This window comes from Drosophila novamexicana, unplaced genomic scaffold (genome assembly GCF_003285875.2).
Source record: "Drosophila novamexicana strain 15010-1031.04,08,12 unplaced genomic scaffold, DnovRS2.1 tig00000462-arrow-pilon, whole genome shotgun sequence".
Classification (NCBI taxonomy): domain Eukaryota; kingdom Metazoa; phylum Arthropoda; class Insecta; order Diptera; family Drosophilidae; genus Drosophila; species Drosophila novamexicana.
The window spans coordinates 230,129-244,585 of NW_020824806.1; the positions used below are offsets into that span (position 1 = coordinate 230,129).

General features: G+C 42.1%; 3 protein-coding genes and 1 long non-coding RNA gene across 4 annotated transcripts; 2 read left to right on the forward strand and 2 right to left on the reverse strand.

Moving 5' to 3' along the window:
* Nucleotides 1-24: 24 nt before the first annotated feature.
* LOC115760563 (ubiquitin-conjugating enzyme E2 L3) lies at nt 25-1,008 on the reverse strand. The gene has a single exon (XM_030701969.1). It carries the CDS (start codon nt 786-788, stop codon nt 324-326), a length of 465 nt encoding a protein of 154 aa, XP_030557829.1. The 5' UTR covers nt 789-1,008; the 3' UTR covers nt 25-323.
* Nucleotides 1,009-1,415: 407 nt separating this feature from the next.
* LOC115760561 (ribosome biogenesis protein BOP1 homolog) lies at nt 1,416-4,134 on the forward strand. Its single transcript, XM_030701966.1, has 5 exons — nt 1,416-1,550; nt 1,610-2,915; nt 2,977-3,464; nt 3,535-3,830; nt 3,893-4,134. The coding sequence occupies exons 1-5, from the start codon at nt 1,452-1,454 to the stop codon at nt 4,044-4,046; spliced, it is 2,343 nt and encodes a 780-aa protein (XP_030557826.1). The 5' UTR covers nt 1,416-1,451; the 3' UTR covers nt 4,047-4,134.
* A 501-nt stretch (nt 4,135-4,635) lies between these two features.
* On the forward strand, nt 4,636-9,685 carry LOC115761071 (regulator of G-protein signaling 17). Its single transcript, XM_030702691.1, has 8 exons — nt 4,636-4,807; nt 6,115-6,648; nt 6,730-7,065; nt 7,167-7,175; nt 8,908-8,985; nt 9,051-9,112; nt 9,178-9,466; nt 9,529-9,685. The coding sequence occupies exons 3-8, from the start codon at nt 6,731-6,733 to the stop codon at nt 9,611-9,613; spliced, it is 858 nt and encodes a 285-aa protein (XP_030558551.1). The 5' UTR covers nt 4,636-4,807; nt 6,115-6,648; nt 6,730; the 3' UTR covers nt 9,614-9,685.
* On the reverse strand, nt 9,560-11,642 carry LOC115761072. The gene is made up of 3 exons (XR_004017707.1): nt 11,382-11,642; nt 9,706-9,746; nt 9,560-9,638 (listed from the first exon to the last, which is right to left on the reverse strand). It is a non-coding gene; the product is annotated as an uncharacterized LOC115761072 (long non-coding RNA).
* Nucleotides 11,643-14,457: the final 2,815 nt, after the last annotated feature.

Sequence of the window (14,457 nt, forward strand, 5' to 3'; positions counted from 1 at the left end):
TGTATTTCAACTTTTGTTTTCTTCTTTTTCTTTGTATTTAAAAACAATTAATGCAAATTAATTTCTACTACAAATATTTCTCGAGTTTATACAAATTTGACAAGACTCGCATAAACTGGGACTCCGTGGAGCAGTTTCCATCTTTCCTTCTAAACAAAATTTGTGTTAATTTCGTATGCATGTGTGGGGCTGTGTGTGTGTGTGTGTGTGTGTGTGTGTGTTTGTATTGGGGCTTCAATCCGTGTCTCATCCTGGTTTCAGTTTGGTTTGTTTAATCGCCTGCGTTTGCTGTTGCTTGGCGCCGGCGCCTCGCCTCCATGGGACTAATCGGCCGGACGCTTTTCGCTGTGTTTCCTGGTATAATCCTCGGCATTCTTCACAAATTTCTTTTTGTCCTTCAGGAATTCCTCGGCCAGTTCGGCGCGCAGCGGATGCTCGGGCTCGGGATCGTTAATTAGCGCTATCAGTGCCTGGACCACCTGGTCGGTGCGGGTGGCTGGCTTCCAGTTCTCGGTGCTAATTATGGGCAGGCATACTTGGCCCTTCTCATCGATGTTTGGATGATAGATTTTTGTTTTGAAACTAATCTTTGGCGGCTTGAAAGGATACTCTGCCGGGAAATTGATTTCGATGCGAAAGGCGCCCTTGTTATAGGGCGGATTGTCGGGCACAATTAGGCCCGTCCAGCGCAGCAGATTATCATCGTCGGCCTTGATGTCACGAAACGATTTTAAACTACTTTCCTGCAAATCTACGAGCTCCTTGCGCAGACGTCGCGGGGCAGTCATTTTTTCTTTTCGCTTTTAAATGTGTATAATTGCTCCAAATCGATGGAACTCGCGGCTGAAAGTAGACTTTTTTAGATGATGCAATAGCTTGTCGCCGTTTATTAAATATGTATATAGAGGATCTGTGCTAGTTTAGCACTCTTTTTACATTTTTTTTTTGTGGCAAGCTCTATTAAGTTTTTATTCTCATCAGAGTTGTGTAGTCTTGTACGTTTCTGTCGTTATTTAGGTACTTATTCAATATTTATTCACATGACGCGTTTCCGGCGATATGGCAGCCCGGCAAACGGTCACAATGTTGTTGTCCTGCTCTCACAAATAACATTTCCGATGCTAATTGCAATGTACGGTAAGCCTGCGCTTATACGACTTTACACAAATATGTGGTCTTACCAAATGCGTGTTGAGTTTTTATATATTTGCTTTTTTGTTTTTACTGTGCACGCTACTAATTAATTTTAATTTGAAATCACCTTGCTCATTTTGAATAAGCAACATAAAAATGCTGTGCAATGGTGCGCAAAAATGAGCATGCAACGCAAAATTGAGAAAATATAACATTCACACAAAGTGTAAACAAATGCATTTATCGATAAATTGTTTGACATCGAAACTGGGGCCGCAACACGTGCGCCGCGCTGATTCGTTTTGTTTTCCATTAAAATGACTAAAAAACAGGCAATAAAACGTAAAGTGAAGGAACCTGAGCCCACAAATGAACAATCTTCAGCTTCTGAGCCGTCTGACAATGAAGAGGATGAAGTAAGCATTAAAATAAGGTTTGATATATGTTTGGACTCTAATGTTTGTGTTTTGGCCAGGACCTGCTGCAAGCTGTAAAAGATCCTGGTGAGGATACCACTGATGATGAGGGCATAGATCAGGAATATCAATCGGACAGCAGCGAAGATCTGGAGTTTGAGAGCGACGAAGAAGGCAACTATTTGGGCAGAAAAGCGAACAACGAGGCAGAGGACGATGCAGAGGAAGATGAAGACGACGACGACGAGGAAGATGAGGACTCCGATGAAGCTAGCGAGGATAACGATGATGCCAAAGAGGAGAAGCCCAGCAGCAGTAAGACAGCGGCTGGCCAGACAAAAGTGGAGCCCATCATTCAGATAATTCCGCGTGATCCTTCAAAGCCCGAGTATGAGGACTCGGACACTTCTGATGAGGAGGATATACGCAATACAGTGGGCAACATACCCATGCACTGGTACGACGAGTACAAGCACATTGGCTACGACTGGGATGCCAAGAAAATTGTTAAGCCGCCAAAGGGCGATCAAATCGATGACTTTTTGCGCAAGATCGAGGATCCGAATTTCTGGCGCACCGTCAAGGATCCGCAGACCGGCCAGGAAGTGTTGCTGACCGACGAGGATATAGCTCTGATTAAGCGTGTCAACTCGGGACGCATACCCAATGCCGAGCACGATGAGTACGCGCCATGGATCGAGTGGTTCACATCGGAGGTGGAGAAAATGCCCATCAAGAATGTGCCCGATCACAAGCGTTCTTTCCTGCCGTCGGTGTCGGAAAAGAAGAAGGTATCGCGCATGGTGCATGCCCTCAAAATGGGCTGGATGAAGACCACCGAGGAGGTGGAGCGCGAAAAGCAAAAGAAGCGCGGTCCAAAGTTCTATATGCTATGGGAAACGGACACCGGCCGGGAGAGTATGCGTCGCATACACGATCCCGTCTCGGCGCCCAAGCGTGATCTGCCCGGCCATGCCGAATCCTATAATCCACCGCCCGAGTATCTGTTCGACGAGAAGGAGACCAAGGAGTGGCTCAAGCAAAAGGATGAGCCGCACAAGCGCAAGCTGCACTTCATGCCACAGAAATTCAAATCTCTGCGCGAGGTGCCCGCCTATTCCCGCTATCTGCGGGAGCGCTTCCTGCGCTGCCTCGATCTGTACTTGTGTCCGCGTGCCAAGCGCGTCAAGCTGAACATTGATGCCGAGTATCTGATACCCAAGCTGCCTTCGCCACGCGATCTGCAGCCGTTCCCCACGGTCGAGAGTCTCGTCTATCGCGGCCACACAGATCTGGTGCGTTCCGTCAGCGTGGAGCCCAAGGGCGAGTACATGGCCTCCGGCTCCGATGACAAGACGGTCAAGAGTAAGTTTTCCATATTTATCTGTGGATAGATCCTATTCTATATTTACACACTTTTTTGCAGTTTGGGAAATTGCCACGGGTCGTTGCATCCGCACCATCGAGACAAACGACGTGGTACGCTGCGTGGCGTGGTGTCCCAATGCCAAGCTATCTATTATTGCGGTGGCCACCGGCAGTCGCTTGCTGCTCATCAATCCCAAGGTGGGCGACAAGCTGCTGATCAAGAAAACGGATGATCTGCTCGCCGAATCGCCCAGCCTGGATGTCATTGATAACGAGCGCATCAAGACGGCCGTTCAGTGGTCCAATGCGGAGCCCGAGGAGCAGGAGAAGGGCGTGCGTGTGGTCATCACACACTTTAAGCCTATACGCCAGGTCACCTGGCATGGTCGCGGCGATTATCTGGCCACCGTCATGCCCGAGGGCGCCAATCGTTCGGCGCTCATACACCAGCTCTCCAAGCGACGCTCGCAAATACCCTTCTCCAAGAGCAAGGGCCTTATCCAGTGCGTGCTCTTCCATCCAGTCAAACCGTGCTTCTTCGTGGCGGTAGGTCCTCCACCTCCTTCTCCTCCTCCTCCTCTTTCTGTTCAACATAATCCATGTGCGCTCTTTGCAGACCCAACACAATATACGCATCTACGATCTGGTCAAGCAGGAGCTGATCAAGAAGCTGCTAACCAACTCCAAGTGGATATCGGGCATGTCCATACATCCCAAGGGCGACAATCTGCTGGTCTCCACCTATGACAAGAAGATGCTTTGGTTCGATCTGGATCTGTCCACGAAACCATATCAGACAATGCGTTTGCATCGCAATGCCGTGCGCAGCGTGGCCTTCCATTTGCGCTATCCTCTCTTCGCATCGGGCAGCGATGACCAGGCGGTCATTGTCTCCCATGGCATGGTCTACAAGTGAGTATCAAGTGGATACTCCATAATGCATCCCATACTTATCTGTCTGTCCTCCTCTCTAGTGATCTGTTGCAAAATCCCTTGATTGTGCCGCTCAAGAAGCTGCAGACGCACGAGAAACGCGACGAGTTCGGCGTCCTGGATGTTAGCTGGCATCCGGTGCAGCCTTGGGTCTTCTCCACAGGCGCCGACTGCACAATCAGGCTCTATACGTGAAGAGTGCAGCTTGTTGCACATTTAGTTTTAAGCGCTCAATTTGTATGTGAAAGTTGAGATAGTGAACAATATATCTTATTGAATGATATTTTCCGTTTTAAGTCCTGCATGTAAAAGCTTGAATACAACCCTGACAGGCTTGCCACCCACCCTCCCAAAAAGCAGTTGCCCGACGTCTGCTCCACGGGGCTCGTTTATGCCTGCGAGAGCGAAAGAGCGTAAAATTACAAACTAAAACAAAAAGCAACAACAAGGCTGCCGCTGCTGCTGCTCATTAATAGATTTACAGTTTTCTTTTTCAAGCAGCAGCAGCAGCATTGCCAAAAAGCACAAATCCCAACTAAATTCCAGTCCAGTGTGAAGTGAGTGGCACCGTTAGAGAGTGAGAGTGAGAGCGGGAGCGAAAGCTCTTTTGGCAAAAGCACTCGCGCGCACATGTCGCGATGTGTACCAGGAATCTAATCGGCTCGCTATCGGCTCCACCGACAACAATAACAATAACAACAACTGTACAGCTATTTGGGAGCTTTTCCTTCAATCAGCAGTCAGTCGCCAGCCTTTGCCCATGTGAAGAGAAACGTTTGCACTTGTGCTCGTGCCGTCGTCGTCGGTCGTTGTCGTTGTCGTCGAGGATTTTGGGTTTTGGCTATCAGAGCGCGCACACACACACAAATACGAAAAAAAGAAAAAAAAAAATAGCAAAGAAATTCACACACGTATAGAAAAAAGCGCAGCAGTGAAAATGAAATAGCAATAATGTGGTAAAGCCAGAGCCCCCCACCCAAAAAAAAAAAATCAAATATGGCAAGTGTTTTGTTGAGCTCTTGAAAAATGCCAAAAAATGTGCAAATATCCGAAAATATGAGAATCAAAAAGTTCACAAATGTAATTATCAAATATAACGAAGTGTCTAGCTAAATTGCACTACTTTCTCGCTCTCTCGCGCGCTCTCTCTCTCTCACTCCAATACCTCTAGCCCCCCTCGGACCATACTCGCAGTCTCTCTCCTTGGCTCTCTTTCTCTGTGTAGAAGTTGAATCAAAGCAAAATCATTCAGAGCAAAAAGAAAGAACGAACAAAAAAAAAAAATACCTACACATATTTTTAGTGTGGCTGTGTGGCAGGCAAAAAAATTTGTATATATTCGTTGCTCCTAAACACATAGAGAAGACCACAAACCAAACCGAAATCAAATCAAGTGTGTGCCACTGTCAGTGTGCGTGTGTGTGTGTTAGTGTGTGTACAAATAAGAGCGGAAGCCTACACGATTGGAAAATGTTCGATATTTTAGCAAATGTAACGGCTGCACTGTGATAAATGCCAAGAAACAAGAACAGCAGCATCAAGTGCATCAATTAGCAGCGCTGCCCTCTGCAGCTGCCACAACACACAAACAACAACAACAACAACAACAACAACAATAACAAGCAGCAACAGCAGCAGCAAGGCAAGCTAATCGCGCATACGCCCCATCAGCCCCCAAACAGCGCAAACCAAAACGATAAATAAATATAAAAAAGAAAAGAAGAAAATAACGGTCAGGCGACCTCGACGCCGCCATCATGGAGCAAGTGTGTGTCAATGTGTGCCAAGTGTGAGTGTGTGTAATGACTAGCACAAGAAATAAATACAAAATTTCGAGCAACAACAACAGCAACAGCAATTCTTCATCTCCAGCTGCTCACTGGAATAAAAGAATAAAAGCCAAAAGCAAAGGCAAAAAAAAAAGTATATTCAAAGAATTTCATAACACTTTAAATGAAATTCCCGTATCAATTGCTTCGCATTACAAACTAATTTCGCTGTAAATACGTAAACGCAAATGTGTAAATTCTGAAAGCAGCAGCCAGCAACAACAAACTAGTACCCCCCAACCCCCCTTTTCAGTCCCTTAGCCCGACCCATTTGAGCGCACCTGCCCCACGCAGCGCCAATGAAAGTGAGAGCGCGTCCAACGGACATTTCAAGAACAACTAAATAATAATAATCATAATAATAATTCATCAAATTCCTAACGGTTTTCTGTGCTTCTCTTTTCCCTTCACCGCCACCAACTTCTTGTGTGCAGATAACTAAAATCAAAGGAACCGAAGCAGCGCCCAAAAGGCAGAGCCGAAAATTTCTCTGCACATGCATGTAAAAACTAAAAAAAAAAAGAATTATTCGAAAAAAAAACAACAACTACAGCTACAACTACAACTACAACAACAACAACAACAACAACAACAACTAGAACTACAGCAAGAGCGTGCAAGGCGCGAGAGTCGAAAGCACACACAAGCAAAAGCACTCGATAAAAAGTTATTAGCAAAAACATAAATACGTTACTTGCTCTCTTTTCCGCGCGCGCTCTCTGACGCTCTCCCTCTCGCTCGCTCACAAAAAGGGCGCCCAACGCCAACGCTCAGCCCCGAGTGTGCTCTGTGTGGGAGTGCGAGCTGAGAGTGGGAGAGAGGCAGAACGAGACGGACAGTAGGTAGGTCAGTGGCAGTGGGCGGCCTAGCAGCGGCAGCAGCGCCAGCGCCAGCGGCAGCGCCAGCTGTGGCAGCTACGCCAACGCCAACGCCAAACGCCAACATCAACTTGAACTTGCAAAGGGCAGGTAAGTGTGGCCAATTTGGTGTGCTTCTGGTCTGGTGGGGGAGGGCTGCTGTTGTTCATCCAACATTTTAATTGCTTGCAGCATGTCCTGCACCGTCTCCGAGCTGCCCAGTGGCTGTCGCTTGCGCGGCATGACTGCATCCTCACAGAGCGCGGCAGCAGCGGCGGCGGCAGCGGCCAACAACGGGAATGGCAACGGTAACGGTAACGGGGATAGCGTCGGTGCCGGACCTGGCAGCGGCTTGAGCTCAACTGGGGGCATCGGGGGCGTCAGCGGCACAACGGGCACAAGCGCAACGCTGCAGGGCAGCGTTAGCGCCACATCGAACGTGCTGCAGGAGTCGAATGCGACGCTGCAGCGGCCGCAGTCGCAGAAGCCGTGCTGCTTTTGTTGGTGCTGTTGTTGTTCCTGCTCCTGGTGAGTATTACCTGCGGGTTAACTGTTAAATGCATAACATCTATTTCAACGGAATCTATTTCATTGCCGCTGCTCCACGGGTCGTCCAACCGCAACAACAGGGCTAAATGGTAAGTTCCTAGGCACACACACACACACACGCACGCAGGCACACACACATACACACGCACCCACGCAGTCAGGGGCATTGCCTGCTCTCTCTCTCTCTCTCTCTCTCTCATTCTCTCTGGTTTGCTCGCAGCTGGCAATGCTCTATGCTAGGCGAATAGTAAAAGCTTTTTCTCTCTGTCGCGCCATCTCGCTCTTGCCAATTCGTACAACTGTTCCATTCACAATTTTGGGAGCGCCAAAAGCTCTCAGTTGGGCACTTTTCAAAAATCACAATCAAACAATTGAAGGCTCTTGCTGCTGCTGCTGCTGCTGCTGCTGCTTCTAATGCTGTTGCTGTTGTTGCGAAAATGTTGCAAAGTTTTCGTGAATGAAAACGAAAGCTGTTCTTGCTTGGGTGGGCATTTCTCCCGCACCTTTGTATGCTTAGCTGTTGTCCATCTATACGCACTTAATCATACGAGTACTTGTGCATACACACATACACACACCTACACAGGCACTCGCACATAGCCATGTTATTGGCAAGCTGTCCAAGCAGGGTAAACAGATAACGAACTTTGATGAGTTCTACGTAGGGTGCGTGTAACGCTTACCTGATACGAGGCAGCCGAATCGGATCGAATCGTTGATAACGTGTGGCCAGTTTTGTGTGAACCACTGTGCTGGCAACAACAAAAGCAACGCAAGCGCAGCCAACTAACTGTGATAGCAGCTCAAACAGCTGTCTCTCAAGTACCGAAAGCTTTTGCGCTTATCAGTGATCCTTAACGCAATTACACTAAGTAAAAGCTCGCACTAGTAACACGATTTAAAGCGAAAAGCTTCAAATGCAGCAAAAACCAAAATGTTGGGCCTAACCAAACGTATGCTGTACGTATACTCTTCTAATTTAAAGCGTATTTCAGTTCAAGATAGTTAAATATAGCCTTTAAATATATATGCTGCATATGTGTGCGTGTGTGTGTGTGTGTGTGAATTGATTATGGAGGCAAATAACGGGAAAACTTCATTGAAATGTTTGGCAAAATTGTAAACATTATTTCCATTAGATAGAGATTTCCGCATTATGGAGAATACTTGGTTGATAAATCTTATCAAAATCTATGCAAACCAAACAAAATTGTTATTAATGAAAGAATAATGTAATTAAGCTCAAAAGTTTGCAATGTGGATGTGCAAATTTTAAACAAATTAAAGCACATGCTCTGCTATTCTGATTTTAATCTCTAACTAAACAATTTGTAATTATTGTAAATGTTTTTATATATAATTTAAAGTACTTTTCTTTCATGTTTTTATCTAATAAAATAAAGCTTAGTTTTAAAAAGCTTTTATAACATTTTTACAATATGATTTTTATACTAAGAGCTTTAACTTGAACTTAAAACTCAAGTATTATCTAGCTAGAGGATAGTCTTAGCTATATTATTTGAATTTGTTTTAACATATTTGGAAATAGTTTTTCACGATTTGTAGACATTTTTAGACAGCATTTTAATTTGATTTATGCATAAATTTATATTTATTTGATAAATTATTTTATGAATTTACAAATTAATAATTATATTATTAATTGTTTGTAATTTGTATTTAATTAATTTATAAATTTATATTTATTTTATAATTTAATTAAATGCATTTTCATGTTTCAATTTCCCATTTTCTGCAACATTTTCAACATTTTCTCAATACACTAATTATCTAAATTAATTCAAATTGTATTTCCCGCAGTCTTGCCATCAAGAATGCCGATGAAAATGCGCCCACCAAACGTGATCTCGTTAGCGCCGATTTCCTAGATGGCGATCAGTATGTTTTGCCCAACGATAATACCCAAAAGAAGCTATCGCTAATAACATTTCTCACATTTACAGACCCACATTAGAAGAAATACGCAGTTGGGGCAAAAGCTTTGATAAATTAATGAAGAACTCAAGTAAGTTCTAGACAATTCCGCTTGAATCTCAATTGAAGATTATTAATGCTGGAAATATATTGCAGATGGGCGCAAGGTATTCCGGGATTTTCTGCGCAGCGAATTCAGCGAGGAGAACATATTATTTTGGCTCGCCTGCGAGGATCTGAAGAAGGAGAACAGCGCCGAGGTGGTCGAGGAGAAGGCGCGCCTTATATACGAGGACTATATATCGATACTATCGCCGCGCGAGGTCTCCCTCGATTCGCGAGTACGCGAGATTGTCAATCGCAATATGATCGAGCCGACGACCCACACCTTCGACGAGGCTCAAATCCAAATCTATACGCTGATGCACAGAGACTCATATCCCAGGTAGGTCGCAGTTAAATAACATTTTGGTTTATTATAATCATAATATGATGTGTTTATTGCAGATTCCTAAACTCGCAAAAGTTCAAGACACTCGCTCAAATGCAAGACAATTCGAATGCCGGCTCCAAGGCGGATAGTCCCACTTAGATGTTATGTTATTACAATTGACGCTCTGTTGATTTTGTTGTTGTTTTAACATTAGACTATTTAATATTTTTATTTATTTTATTTTTATTTACCGGTTAGCTCCGCAGCCTGTCCACAGACTGTACAGCTGTCCCTAAAAACAAAAACAAACAAAAAGATGAAAAGAAAAGCAAAGCAATATGTCATACAAACTAAATTGATACAATTCCATTTGGCGTGTGCCAAATATATAAAGAGAGCGGGACGGCTGGCGGAGGTCGAAGGTCGGCGGCAAAGGCAACAGTCCAGGATGCGCGCGAGGAGCTAGATATATATATACTTAGCAGATATATGATGCATTATGTGAAACCGATTCCTTCTTTACAATGTTCTAGTCGTTAACAAACCAAAAACAAAATACCAAACTAGGCAATTTATATACAAATTAGTTGTTAACAAAACAAAACAAAGCAAACGAGAAGAAGAAGCGCCGTTTTGGTTTAGATATAACATACTACAGCCGGCATTTCTACGAAGATTACCATATTTGAACTTTAAGCAACTATAAGTTAATATTGTAAAATGTATAAAAGTCGACAAGCTACAACAACAGATTGGCAATTAGCATACTATATATATTGTAATAACTGTTATGCTAAGAACTATTAATCAAATTGAAATGAAAACCAACTTTAACGCAAATACTTTTTCCAAAAAAAAAAAGAAACAAAACGCAACATTTTTAAACGTATTACTTACATTTATACTTAATTAGTTTTCAAAACATTTTAGATCGTACAATACAATACATCTATATATATATATATATATATATATATATGTGTGTGTGTGTGTATATATATATATATGTACGGATAGCGACATCGAAGCATTCTGTAAATATACAAAATACAACAACAAGAAAAAATAACAAACAAAAAATAAATTAAATTAAATTAAATTTAGCAATTTAGTTGCGATTACGTTGTGACATGGCATTGCAGTTCGTTAGATTTGAAAAAAAAAAAACAAAACAAAACAAAAATGAAAATGAAAAAAAAAAAAAACATTAACAAATAATAATCAAATATTATTTAAATAGAGATACGAACTCGGAATCAAGACAATTTGGATTGTGTCTAATGTTTATAACGCATAAAAACAAATTATAGATTACATATTTATTGTACATTTGTTTAAAGAAAATGAAAAAAAAAAAAAAACAAAAAAACACATAAACTAAATCATTTACAATAATGTCAAAAAGTTCTTATAATCGAGCCCAAAAAAGGGGAAAACGCGTACGAAACTTAACTATGTGCGCATTACTAAGTATTTTATTTGGATAACGCATTGATTTCAAATCGAAAAAAAACAAAAAAAAAACAAAACAACAACAAAAACAAAACAAAAACAAAAAATAATTAATACCAACAAAACGTTTCGCAATATCACTGCCAACTCCGCAAGAGATATATCATATATATTATATGTATATATATGTGTATATGTATCACACACAAAGCAGTTGCGTTTACTATCCGCACACTATACACACACACACTCACACACACACACAGTCACACTTATACACTGGCAACTGCGGGCTGGGCTTATCAAGATGATACTGCAAACCCCTTCATACATTGCCCCCCACCCCCAAACCCAACCCCTCCCCCTCCCCCTCACACACCCACCTCCCCCCCTCCACCGCCAAAATTCACACGCTGAGGCGCGCGCTAGTTTTTCTGCATTCAACAGTCAGTATTAACATAAATGTAAAACTAACTTTGGCATGCCGAAGCTTGAATACTCTTGCAGAGGGTAAAAGAATTTTAAAAAAATAACCAAGAGCTGGTTTTCTAATAAAATGCCATCAAATTAAACACAAGTAAAGAGATAGTAAATTTGAGAAATTTAAAGCAATGTGAACTCAAGTATATACATTTTTTTTGTAAATGAATTTGATGTAGTTGTGCGAGTCGTATGCTCCTTATATGTCCTTTTCGATATATTAAAAATATATATATTTTAAATTTTTGGAGTTATCGAAAATGTATATTTCGAATGTTCTTTAGTTGATGATTTACTTAAAAAATAGATCTTCAGTTTTCTTGAGTTTCTGATTTAGATCAAAATAACATATTTGAAATTTTCTTGACCTTCCGATATACCAAAATATATATATTTTTAATTCTCTTGATATACAAAAATAATATATTTTAAAATTTCCCGACTCTCGGATATATCAAACTTATATATTTTATATTTTTTTTTCTGTATTTTTGACACATAAAAAAAAATATTTGAAATTTTCTTGATCTCGAGCGTGCTTACTTCCGATATTTATTTCCATACTTTAAATAATATATTTAACATTTTCGCAAAAGATCTTCAAAAACAGATTCGTACGCTTAGTTTTTCGCTCTTCTTCTTGGCCAAAAGATCTTTTATATCATTTCCCAATATTTGTTCAACATAACCTTAAAATTGTCCGACTCTGCAGGCGTGTTGCAAGCTTTATAACTGAACATAAAACTACTGTAGAAGATGAATATTTAAATTTTAGCAAACGTTGTCGAATTACATTTAAAATAAACTTAAAATAAAAAACCAAAACATTGAGCAAAAGTTAACATGAGTTTTAACAGGTGACGTATCCACGTGCCGTACGATTTACAGCACAACAAGTTTCGTATTTGATCCCAAAAAAAATAAAGAAAAAGGAAGAAAACAGAAAACAAAATAAAAATAATAGTAAATGGTTACCTCAGTTAAATCAGAGAATGTTTTTAGTAGCTATTAGCTAGTTGGTGTGTCTAGTTTTAATGCATATGTACTTAATAGACTTAACACACACACACACACACACACACACATACAAACAAGAGCGGCGTGGGCGTGAAAAAAAGCGTCTTCCAGAGCGATAACAACTAGCTTTACCGCTACACTTTACCCCCCCCCCCCCCCCCCCCCCCCCTCCCCTCCCCCCCTCAACACACCCACAACCTCCTTACAATAGGCCTTAGCTTCTGTTCTCCCCCTCTCACCACTCCCACCCCACCAGAGCCACACTCCTTGCCCACAAATACTGAACACACCAAAAATACCAAAAAATACCGAAAATATCAAAAAATACCACAAGAAATATCCGAAAAGCTCATTGAATTTACGTCGCTCAGGCTGCTACTTGGAATTGAAAATTCGACAACCTTTTGCATTATAGAATACGAATATCGATAACAATAGCGATAACGATAGCGATAAACGCATTATCGACAGTTCTTTAACAAGTGTCATTTTCCATGGTTTGTTAACTTAATTTTAGGCTACCAAAAAATACCAAATATTAAAAAAAAAACCACTACATTTATTTTTGTGTATATGTTTTAATTTTCTAAAAAAACACAAAACAATATTATATGCTTTACGTTATTTTTTTAAGGTACACAAACGCGCAAACACACACACACACACACACACACGCACGCACACACATGCATATACTTACATATATATAAATATATATACTATATAATACATGAATGTAAATGTAATCGCAAAAAAAAACCCAAAAACAAAGTATTAGTGAAAAGTTTCGACCAGTTAAAAAAACCAAAAAAAAAAAAAATGATTATAAAAAATTTAAACATACAAAAACTTCAAAAATGAATACAAAAACACGTTTAAACTAAGCATACATTTAGTTTTAAAACAAATTTAATATATTGCAACAATAAACAACATGAAAATAAAACTGAAATTCAATGAAAAATGCATTCAAAAAGAATTTAAGATATCTGCATACATATTTCCCTTTATACAAATGAATCGGACACCCTGTAAACGGCCTGGCAGAAAACACGGCAAAAAGCACACTGGGCAACACACAGTCAGTACCGTCTACACGACAGAGCGTTGATTCTGCCGCCGCCGCTGCCGCCGCCGCTGCTGCTGTTGTTGTTGCTGTTGCTGTTGTCGTAAGGCGGCGTCGGAGTCTGTGCCGACGGCTACATGGCATTCATTTGTGCTACATGCATAACTATTTTACGTGTGCGTGCATGTGTGTGTGTCTCTCTCTCTCTCTCTCTCGCTCTCTCGCTCTCTCTCTTGGTATGCGTGCAGGCAGCTCTCTACCGCTGGCTCTACCTGGTGTCCAACTGCACTACCACTTTCACAATGCGCGCTGGCGCTGTAAGTCAGCAGCAGTAGCTGCGCAGCGGCAGCGGCAGCAACAGCAACAAAAGCAACAAGCAAAACAAAAAAACGCGACGGCGTGTTCGAATGTTCGAAAGTTCGAAAATGAATGCACGCCACAAAATGAACCAGAAAGCTACAAAAGCGCAAAATGACCAGGGCCGGTTCAGCGGGCAATGCGAAATGCGCTTCGTCGAACTGTAAATTGAAGGCGCCATCTAGCATATGCTGTGTGCTTGCGTGAGCGCCTGTAGGCTAGGCTAGTCAAGTTTCGAACCAAAGTCGAAGCGAGTTCGTTGCCTGAGTCATTGGTTATTGCACACAGTTATAAATGCGTACCTGGAAAACGCGGCACTAGCGCTATGCAGGTGCGTGCACACAGCGGCAGGCGCAGGCACAGGCGCAGGCGCAGGGACAAAAGTACGTGCGGACGGACACTGGCTGCTACCTGTGTGCGTGTCTGTGTTGCCAGTGTAGAGACAACATCATCATCGAATCGATGAATTTGAGTTTCGCTCGCTCTGGCCGCTGCCGCTGCTGCAGTCGACGCCGACAGCGGTTGCGACTGCGACGCCTCGCTCAATATCAGTTACGAAAGAGATGAAACCATAAAAAGCAATAATAATCGAGCAACATGCACGCTCTCTCACACAGACAATCACCTGTGC